The 12,041-nt window shown below is 34.4% G+C and overlaps 1 protein-coding gene across 1 annotated transcript in view; it reads right to left on the bottom strand.

Annotated features, from left to right (window-relative positions):
* cita (citron rho-interacting serine/threonine kinase a) overlaps positions 1-12,041 on the bottom strand; it is an 84,080-nt gene that overhangs the window by 17,935 nt on the left and 54,104 nt on the right. Inside the window, 10 exon segments of the mRNA XM_042757236.1 lie at positions 1,066-1,089; positions 2,142-2,309; positions 2,384-2,576; positions 3,852-3,959; positions 4,662-4,784; positions 5,742-5,885; positions 6,095-6,230; positions 7,363-7,556; positions 8,956-9,153; positions 11,887-11,940. Coding sequence (XP_042613170.1) covers positions 1,066-1,089; positions 2,142-2,309; positions 2,384-2,576; positions 3,852-3,959; positions 4,662-4,784; positions 5,742-5,885; positions 6,095-6,230; positions 7,363-7,556; positions 8,956-9,153; positions 11,887-11,940 — 1,342 coding nt within the window.

Here is a 12,041-nt window from a genome sequence, read left to right as displayed (position 1 = left end):
TATATAAATACACGTCTATAATTATATTCATGTAGTGTATAACATTATATATGCATTTATATATTTATATTCTTATATTTTATATTTTATATTATATATTTAATATATAAACATAACATATTCTTCTTAAATATATACATGCATGTGTGTGTATTTATATATACATAATAAATATACACAGTATATACACACATATATTATGTAAACAAAACTTTTATTTTGGATGTGATTAATCATTTGACAGCCCTAAATATATATATATATATATATATATATATATATATATATATATATATAATATATATATATATACACATACATAGACACAGAAATAATAATAAAATTAAATATAAAACAGCATATATTCAAAATATAATTTTTTTCTAACAATAGAAATCTTTAATATCACTTTTTTATCAATTTAACACATCCTTGTTGAATAAAATAATTTCTTTCAAATAAGAAAATAAATAAATAAATAAATAAATAAATGTTACTGACCCCAAACCTTGGACTTGAATAACAGCAGATGAAAATGTAGCGTTGCATCACAGAAATAAATAATATTTTGAAGTATATTAAAATGAAAAAAACATTCATTTAAATTGTAATATTTCACAAAATTACTGTTTATTCTGTTTTTAATCAAACAAACGCTGAGCAGAAGAGACTTCTTTACTGCACAACACCGAAGTTAAAATGCAATTCAAATGTTTCATTATTTAAAATTGTAACATTCAGCTTTGAAAAACTCACGATGCTACAGTGTTGCGGGAGGTTGCCAAGGCGTTGATATGCGGTTGTTAGGGGCCGTTCACACAGAATGTGTTTTTCTACAGTATATAAATGCAGCAGACGGGTTCTAAATGTGCAGAGCTCAAGTTAGAAGAGGTTTAACTTTTTTAAAGCGTCTTCAGACCCTGTGCTGTTTCCACTGCGTGTGTCAAACGTGTTCTGTGTGAACGGCACATTCAGCTGTTGTGTGTGTTTTCTCTCCATCAGCGCACGACCCTGAACTACATGCTGATCTCAGAGAGACGGAGGAAGAGAGAGAGAGACACTTACTTTCAAACGTCACCCTCCTCTTCTCTGAAAGAGCAGAAGAGAAACAGCTCTCAGATTTGACGGAGCAGGACGCAGAAAGAGAGCAGGACGACACCGACAGAAACATGAGCCACAGAGATTCCTCATCTACACACAACACCAGCTTCATTCATCCGTCACACTCAAGAACACCTGCATTCACACTTTAGTTTGGAACCGCAGAAAAACTTCCATTTCACCCCAAAACCAGCAGAAATAAGAACGTGTGTACATACTGTATATATTCTACATTAAACCTATTTATTGAGTTCAATTACATTTTTGTTTGCATTGCAGCATTATTTTCATAACATTTATGCCCCCAAAATACCCATTTAACTCCCAAGTTAGTTTATTTTGTAGAGTTATTTTTATTCTCATTTTCATTACTGTAATGCATTCATTTTTAATAATAAAACAAATAAAACAATTATTCAAATCAAAATAAAAACAAAAAAAACACACAAAAAAAAATATTTAATAAAATAATAACAAAAAATATTATAATAATATAAAAAAAAAAAAAAAAACTTGTATATGTGTACACACACACACACACACACACACATATATGGTTTAATAATTATATATGGAATTTTAATTTAATAACTGAACATATACGATATATGATTTTTATGTTAATCTTTCATTCTTTAATTCTTACAATTGTTTCTTTATATGTATTTACACATATAGAAATACTTGTGAGAATTTGAATATTTATGTATATATCTTTTATATATTCCAATTAAACACACACACACACACACACACACTACTGCAAATACTACACATATAATTGCAAAAACTGATGGTCCTAAAATAGGTTTAATTTAATTTCTTACACACACACACACACACACACACACACACACACACACACACACATATATATAGATAGATAGATAGATGTTTTTAATTTAGGAGTGAAATATGATCTGGATTCTGTCATGCTTGTATTAATTTGTTCTGATGAACTGTTCACAATAAGATCAGGATAATGAATCATTTTTCTTTAGATAATAATCACTCTACAGTCTGTGAGTGTGAAGACTGACCCTCGGGCGTGGAGCTCTCCTTGCGGCGGGCCGAGCTGGACGGGTTCAGGAGGCTGCTGGGATTGGGCTGGCGCTCCGGAGACTTCACGATGGCTGACATGAGGATCTGCTGACGGGCCGTGGCCGGCGTGGACGGAGCCATGTGCTCCTGCGCTTTAAAATGAGCCGCTGAGAGACAGAGAAGAGCCTCAACACCAGTGCCACGGTGAGATGCAGAGATGAGAAGCAGCCTGGAGACTCACCCTCCTCTCGTAAGGAGCGCAGCTCGATCCTCATCTTCTGCAGCGCCTCCTCCAGCTCTGAGCAGCGCACCCGCTCCTTCTCCAGCGCTGCCTTCATGTCTCCGTACTGCAGGGGAACGGAGGACTGAGACGAGACCGCCGCCGCGCCGTTAGCCGTGACGCCCACCTCCTCACGCCGCCGGCCGAATATACCCTAAACACACACACACACACACACACACACACAGACACACACACAGACAGACAGGTCACATGACACACTGCTGATCAACAACATCACATTATGACTGATCACCAATATTATTTATCTGTACTGTGTTTTTGCTAGCTATATTTAATCCTTTTTAAGAATAGCAATAGCCAAAAATACATTGTATGGGTCAAAATTATAGATTTTTCTTTTATGCCAAAAATCATTAGGATATTAAGTAAAGATCATGTTCCTGAAGATATTTTGTAAGTTTCCTACCGTAAATATATCAAAACTTAATTTTTGATTAGTAATATGCATTGCTAAGAACTTCATTTGAACAACTTTAAAGATGATTTTCTCAATATTTAGATTTTTTTTGCTCCCTCAGATTCCAGATTTTCAAATAGTTGTATCTCAGACAAATATTGTCCTCCTAACAAACCACACATCACATCAATGGAGAGATTATTTATTCAGCTTTCAGATGATGCATAACTCTTAATTTCTAAAAATTGACCCTTATGATTGTTTTTGTGCTCCAGGCTCAGATTTATCATCTTTTTTAGTAAGTGTTTCACTTTGATAGTTTTTAATATTAAAATAACTAATTTCTTCATATCCCGTTTGTTTCTTTTTAACACCATGCCAGCTTCTTCTACTTTCATGGGAAACCAGGTTTAAGTTATTTAAAATGAGAATAGAATTAAATAACATATTTAAGATTCCTTTTTCCCCTAAAAAATTAAAACTAAAACAGAGATGAACTCAGCAGTTGTGACGAATGGATAAGGATTGTTAGAAATCTCGCAGACAATAAAGCAATTTACAAATAAAATTTGGGATACTTATTATTTTTTTAATATTTTTTAAAAGTCTCCCCAAGGCTGCATTTATTTTATACAAATACAGTAAAAATTGTGACTATTTCAAATGATGATTTTCTGTATTTTCAGCATCATTACTCCAGTCTTCAGTGTCACATGAGCTTCAGAAATCATTCTAATATGATGATTTGGTTCATATTATCAGTTATTATTGGTGCTCAGTTTTTTTATGGTAGTGTATATGCACTATAGACACTTCCATCCTGGATTTCCTGATATTTCCTGGTTTTCCAGGACTGTGGGAGGCGTCTTATTCTCAATAAAGCTAGTTCTCTATTAACTGGTTTCCAGATTCACACAAACTCAGTCTTGAATAGATTTTATGAATGAGACGACCTCTGAAGAGACACACTGCTGTCTCTCTCTCTCTCTCACTTCCTGTCTCTCTCACCTTCTTCTTCTTGGTGGGCTGGTCCATCTTGGCCTGCAGGAAGTCGATGAGTTTGGTCTGCTGTGAGATGGTTCCCTCCATTTTCACTTTCTCGTGCGAGTAGACGGCCTGAGAAGAGACCAGGAGGAAGTCTTTTAAACATTTTAGAGCTCAGAATAACGAGAAACATGTATTTGGATATTAATGACTCATTTTTTAATAATAATAACCCTACCCATTGCCCTATTGTTTGTAATCTTTGTTTTTATATCGTACTACTAATTGTTTACTCGTCATCAATAACTGTCTGAGTAAATATAACTGTGTTAATAACAATATTGACCTGAATAACTGTGATTCTGAATTTTACAATAATCAGGCAGCCCTACTTCTGATTCGACCAATCATGTGAGTTTGGGGCGGGGCTATCTTTTTGACTGGCCAATGACAGTAGGAGGGGTGTTCAGGAAACCTGTTTGGTAATGATCATTATTTCTGAAGTTGTGTTTCATTATATTTATCCTAAAAACAGTAACATTACACTGGTTTATGATTCTGACACACATTGTGACAATTTGAATAGTGACATGGTCTCTTGAGGTGGTCAGTGTGTGTGTGTGTGAGAGTGTGTGTGTGTGTGTGTGAGAGAGAGTGTGTGAGAGTGTGTGTGTGTGTGTGTGAGAGAGAGTGTGAGAGTGTGTGTGTGTGTGTGTGTGAGAGAGTGTGTGTGTGTGTGTGTGTGAATGTGTGTGTGAGTGTGTGTTTGTGAGAGTGTGTGTGAGTGTGAGCGTGAGTGTGAGTGTGTGTGTGTGTGTGTGTGTGTGCTCACACCTGTATGTTCTCCAGCTGGTACTCGAGGTCGGTTCTCTCAGTCTTGAGCAGGTCGGTCTGGTCCAGTGCATCCTGCAGTCCCTGCGTCAGTCTGAAGAATCTTCTCCTCCACATTCCCATCCTCTACACAAACACACACAGCACACACACACACACACACATTCATTCATCCGTCAGTCAAGAAGAAGAGTCTCCTGTGACTCCGGAGTAGATCTCTGATTTCAGGACAACATAAACCCCTCACCATGTCAAAGAAAGTTCTGATATCATTGTTATTTTAGCTGTTGTTGATATCAGAGATGCTGAAAGTCTTGTTTTCTCTTTAACGGTTTCAAGCAGACAAAGTCTTTCTGATCTAGTGAAGTTGAAACGCTTGTTTTTTGCAGTGAGCAGATGGCCTTCACTGTGGTTTGGGATGCATTAATGTTTGCAGTGCAAATCTTAAATATCTGTTCACCTTCAAAGATGTTAATAGCACGAGCAAATTGGGACACAAGAGACTTAAAGAATAGCCAGGTGTAAACGTCTAATAATGCAATAAATATATATATTTTTTTGCATACATAAAGAACATAAAAACACCATACAAAAAAAATGTTTTTTGGCATTTTTCTTATTTTATTTTATTATATTATAATTTACAATTATTATATTACATTATAGTGCCTGTAATTATAATTTAAGAACATTTAAAGTACATACAATAATAACAAATAAAAATATATGATTTATTATATAATATGAATATTTAATAAATATATATGACATTTTTAATATTATTTTTGCATTTATAATATATAATATATTATAATATATAGTGCCTGTAATTATAATCTGAGAACACTTAAAGTTCATGCCAAACTAAATAAATTAATATTTTTTTGCATATATATATATATATATATATATATATATATACTGCATGTAACATGCTTGTATGCTTTCAATACTATTTGTTTTTTTAATACTATTTTATTTTGAACATATTTTATTTTATTACATTATAATATGCAATGTTGTATTACATTATATTGTATTTATAATTTGCGAACAATTAAAGTCCATGCATAAATAAATAACCTCTTCCATGAGTCTTTGTTTGAGTTCTCTCTCCTTCACCTCTTCCATGAGTCTTTGTTTGAGTTCTCTCTCCGTCTCGAGTTTCTGCTGAAGGCTCCTTGCGTTCATCTCCAGCATGGCGTGTTTCTTCTCCAGGTCATTGAGCTGAAAACACCACCACAACACAATCAACAGCACACACACCACAGAGAACAGAAGGCTTTCGTTCTTCACAGTGTTCAGATGATGCACAGAGCAGTGTTTAATTAATCTCCATCAGCTGTAGCGCTTAATCGCGGCTGAATAAAAACAACACAGACATAAAGCCTAATATCGCAGACGGAGGGCCGGAGTAAACAGAGTGTGTAACTCACAGTATCAGACAGACTCTCTGCTTTCAGTCTCTGCTCTTTCAGGGCCTGCTGCAAAGCCACGATCTCGGCCTTGTGCTCGCGGACGGCCAGCTCAACCGCCTGCCGAGACTCTGTGCTGCGCTGGTCCGCTCGCAACCTGGAGGAGACAATGAGAGAGAAAATAAGAATATCTGCATATAAAAAGTATTTACACACACTACCATTCAAAAGTTCTGAAAGTCTCTTCTGCTCAGCTAGGCTGCATTTATTTGATCAAAAAAAATGCTGTAAAAATTGTGAAATATTATTAGAATTTAAAACAGCTGTTTTCTGTGTGAATCTCTGTTAAAGTGTAATTTATTTCTGTGATGCACAGCTGTATTTTCAGCATCATTACTCCAGTCTTCAGTGTCACATGATCTTCAGAAATCATTCTAATATGATGATTTACTGCTCGAGAAACATTTCTGATTATTATCAATGTTGAAAACAGTTGTGCTGCACAATATTTTTGTGGAAACTGATACATTTTTTTTTTTTTTGGATTCACAGATGAATAGAAAGCTCAAAAGAACAGCATTTATCTGAAATAGAAATCCTTATTAACATAATAAATGTCTTTACTGTCACTTTTCATTAATTTAATGCAGCCTTCATGAACAAAAGCATTGACTTATTTTAAAATGGTCAAAATTATGCTTCATTTAAAATATTTTCATTTCTTTAAAATCATCTCAGGAGACTGAAAAGTTCCCTTAAACAAGATGAGACTCACTCAGATCTGTGACCCTGGAGCACAAAAACAATCATCAGGGTCACATTTGAAAAATTGAGAGTTATGCATCATCTGAAAGCTGAATAAATAATCTCTCCATTGATGTATGGTTTGTTAGGAGGACAATATTTGTCAGAGATACAACTATTTGAAAATCTGGAATCTGAGGGAGCAAAAAAATCGAAATATTGAGAAAATCATCTTTAAAGTTGTTCAAATGAAGTTCTTAGCAATGCATATTACTAATCAAAAATTAAGTTTTGATATATTTACTGTAGGAAATTTACTAAATATCGTCAAGTAACATGATCTTAACTTAATATCCTAATGATTTTTGGCATAAAAGAAAAATCTATAATTTTGACCCATACAATGTATTGTTGTCTATTGTTTCAAATAAACCCCAGAGACTTAAGACTGCTTTTGTGCTGCAGGGTCACATATCTCTCTTAAGCATTCCGCACTGGAGGTTAATAAGTGAGGGTTATGTTTGCGTGGACGTGTGTCTGTGCACCTGTTCTGCTTCTCGTTGTCCAGCAGTCTCTGCATGTCTCTGGTCCTGCGCTCCGCCTGGCTCTTCTCGTCCTCCAGAGCCGATCTCCAGTTCTCCCACTGTCTCTCCTTCTCCAGGAGCTCGTCGTTCAGACTCTCCAGCTCCACCACCTGCTCCTCCAGCATGCTGCACGTGGTCTTCAGAGTCTCGATGTTCTGCGAACACAGACACACAGCGTCCAATAATACGACTCAGTACAGTACAAACATCCAGCTTCAGCTGTGCTTCTCGTGTCAAATCTTGACTGATTTTTATCAAGTAAGCGTCAGAATAACTGCAGTAATATCTCCAGATGAACTCTTACTGGACTGAAGCAGCTCAGCTTTACTTGATTCTCCATCAATCATGTTTTAGAGTCTCAAATCTGATCATCAGGATCTTTTGAGGAGCGTTTGTTTCCAGAAGCTTTACTTTCACTGTTCCTCAGCGGAGGAATGATCTTCACAAGCCTCCAGAACATCTCACATCTTCTGAGGAGCCTTTATTTCTTCATCTCTCAATCACTGCATTATATGTTTGGATCATTTACATCTCATCTCACTGAGACACATTACTGCAGTCAGACGCAGACGGAATATATTTACATCATTTTATGTCAGTATCTGCTGTACTGTTATAAACATCTCACTGATTTACATCACAAGCAGCAGAATTTCATCATATTAATATCAGCATCTGCAGCAAGTGATTTCAGACGCAGACGGAATCCAGTGATAAAAACAGAATTTATTGTATAACATGGAATGCTTTAAGAGTCACTTTATGAGCATTTGACCATTTCATTTTAGAAAAACTATCGTTTTATATATATATATATATACACACACACACACACACACACACACACACTAACAAAACTCTTCACGACAAACCATCAAAATAAAAGTCTGGTTAAACTTGAAGAAATTGTGATTGGAATGTATTTATTTTGTTCTGTAGAATGCACATTTCAATGTAAAACTACTACTAATAAAATTATTATTAAAAGACGTTATTTTTAAGGAATAATCACAATTTTGTCAAGCAAATTTGTTAATTTTCATTGGATTACAAGAAAAATTTAATTAATGCTTTATGCCTTCATTTGATTACTGAAAAAAAAAGAATGATAAAATAAAAGTATTTAATCAAAAAAGAATTTCATAGGGCCCTAAAAACAAATTTTTAAAATCTTTTAATAACTTGCTGTTAAATTGTACAAGTTCCATGATTTCAAGACATGCTTTTTGATTATTAAACTTTAATTGAACCACTAAAATGGAGACCAAAACAATATATATATATAAAAACAGAATACAGAAAAATGTAAACAGAAAAAAAAAAAAAAAAAAAAAAAAAAAAAAGGAATTTGACAAGATTTCATAGGGCACTATTTAACTGATTTTAACTATGTATTGAATGGAAAGTGAACAAAGACCAACTAAAACAAACCAGAAACGGATGCAACTCCTCTTTTAAGGACCCGTGAATGCAAAGAGAACTGGACTGGCTCCACATACCGAGGGCTGAGTTCATTTAAAGTGTTCTGAGTGTGCAGATGAAGTGTGTGCGCACCTGTTTCTGGTTGTTGAGGTGCATCTCTCGGTCGGCCACCTCTCTGCGCAGACGGTCCACGTCCTGACTGAGCTGCAGGCGCTCCTCGCTCTCCACCGTCAGCTCGTCCAGCTGCTTGGACAGATAGAAGTTCTGCCGGTTCAGCTCGGCGTTCTCCTGGGTCAGCTGGGTCAGCTGCTCCTCCAGGTCCGTGATCACCTGAGACCACACTCACGTCATTCAGCAGCAGTGCGTATGAATTCTGATCATTCCATTCATTACAGTCATCCTCCCGCAATCACTCTCTATTCTGACACGCATTACACTGCAGTGAAAGAGATTAGAACAGAACAGATCACAAGGCAGGAAAAGAACACTACTAGTTACCTAAAACAATAGTTTGAAATTATAAGACTTTAGAAAATTATATTTAAGAGGCACTGAGCATACACATATTAAGTTTATAGTTATTTTTGTCTTTTAGTGCGCACCTGTTTCTGGTTGTTGATAAGACTTTAGAAAACCTCTCTGCGCAGACGGTCCACGTTTGACTGAGCTGCAGGCGCTCCTCGCTCTCCACCGTCAGCTCGTCCACTGCTTGGACAGATAGAAGTTCTGCCGGTTCAGCTCGGCGTTCTCCTGGGTAGCTGGGTCAGCTGCTCCTCCAGGTCCGTGATCACCTGAGACCACACTCACGTCATTCATCAGCAGTACGTATGAATTCTGATCATTTATTCATTACAGTCATCCTCCCGCAATCACTCTCTATTCTGATACGCATTACACTGCAGTGAAAGAGATTATACAGAACAGATCACAAGGCAGGAAAAGAACACTACTAGTTACCTAAAACAATAGTTTGAAAAGATTTAAACCTAAGCAGACATCCAGAATAGAGACTGAGATTTATAAAGTGTTATTTTTGTCTTATAATAATAAAAAAAAATATAATATAAAATGAGAATAAACATAAACATATAAAGTTTATATTTTTACTTTAATATACTTTTAATTTATTTTTAAGATTTATATTTATATAATATATATAAACATTTATTTAAAAAAAGTATAATAAATATATATATATATATATATATATATATAAAATATTTAAATATATATAGAAAACATATATATAATTACAGCATGTCCTTTCAAATAAAGTGGATGGAAAATATTCTCAATAGTAAAACATATATACCATTTACAGTATAAAGTTAAACATTACTATTTTTGTTTATGAAAGAATTTCTTCTGCTCATCAAGCCTGCATTTATTTGATCAAAAATACAGAAAAAAACAGTAATATTGTGATATATTAATATTAATATTTAAATAATTGTTTTTAAATACAGTATTTAAACTTTAAATTATCATTTATTTCTGTGATGAATTTTTTAGGATCATTATCACATGATCCTTTAGAAATCATTCTAATATGATGATTCATTATCAAAGTTGGAAACAGTTCTGCTGCTTAATATTTTTTCAGAACATGTGATACTTTTTTAGGATACTTTGATGAATAAAAAGTAAAGAAAAAAACAAAAAAAAAAGAAGCTATGTTGTTTAAAATATAAATATTTTTGTAATAACATTATACACTATGGTCAGTAATTTGGGGTCAGTCATTTTTTTCTTTTTTTAAATAAAATCAATACTTTTATTCAGCAAGGATGTGTTAAATTGATAAAAAAGTGATAGTAAAGAAAATATATTATTAGAATTTTTTTTTAATTTTGAATAAATGCAGTTCTTTTTAACCTTTTATTCATCAAATATAATAGACAGCAGAACTGTTTCCAACACTCATAATAAATCAGAATATTAGAATGATTTCTAAATGATCATGTGATAGACTGAATGTTACATGTGACACTGAAGGCTGGAGTAATGATGCTGAAAATTCAGCTTTTCATCACAGGAATAAATTATTTTTTTAAAGTATATTCAAATAGAAAACTATTATTTTAAGTTGTAATAATATTTCACAATATTACTGTTTTTTCTGTATTTTTGATCAAATAAATGCAGGCTTGATGAGCAGAAGAAACTTCTTTCAAAAACATTAAAAATAGCAATTTTCCAAACTTTTGACATGTACTGTATATATATATATATATTTATATATATATAGATATATATATATATATATATATATATATATATATATGCATACAAATATATAAATATTTGTATACATATAAATACATATAAATAAGATTTATGTAACTATAAACGTAACTAAATATTTAATACACTTATAGTCACTCTTAACTTTAAATTAGACCGAAAGCAACACTGCCAAGAGCACTCAGTACACAAATAATACACTGAAACCACCACATACAAAAACCATATATGTAACTACCATATATAAGATAGATACAAGACGACAACAAAATTAAGAGTTTCCGATTCATAATTATGATTTTGAAAAAGACAGATCGTAAATACACCGTGAACAGATTTAGACTTCGTTAAATTAAATGAAAACTGCGAGCCCATGAGACACATAAGGCTGAGGTTCTGAGTGAGCGGCTGCAGATGGAGAGGTCTGTTCTGATCTGGGGTCAGTGATCGGAGTAAATGAGGCAGAGGTGACCGCAGTGTACATCGATTCTGCTGTGTGTCACTGGGACTCACGACCAATAAAACAACACAGAGCCCTTTATAATAAACAATATCACCCTCAAACCAAAAACCGAAACAAAAAGACACACAGAATAACTGTCTACATGGCGAGCACAACACACCACTGAAACCTTGCTTCCGTCAGGTATGGAGACTTAGAATAGCCGTTATTTCATCTGAAGTGAATGATAACGAGGTCGAGAGAAACAGTCGGTAAAGTGAAGCAGTAAAAGAATGAAGTCTGAACCGTCATATTCAACCCTCCAGAGCAGAGCAGGGGATTGTGGGAAATCTTAGAGCAGATAAGCTCACACTTACCGAGCAGCTGTCCCTCAGTGCGTCAAACTTGCGCTGAATCTCATCTCTGTGGGCCTGCAGGAGAAGCACACACATGATGTGAATGTGCATCATACAGAAATATCTGCTCGAATTCAGTTTCTCAAGTCTATTTTACACCCTCTCTCTGACCTGAA

The sequence above is a fragment of the Cyprinus carpio genome, chromosome A5 (genome assembly GCF_018340385.1).
Source record: "Cyprinus carpio isolate SPL01 chromosome A5, ASM1834038v1, whole genome shotgun sequence".
Classification (NCBI taxonomy): domain Eukaryota; kingdom Metazoa; phylum Chordata; class Actinopteri; order Cypriniformes; family Cyprinidae; genus Cyprinus; species Cyprinus carpio.
Note: the sequence above shows the minus strand (reverse complement) of the source record. Positions and strands in the feature narration are given on the sequence as shown.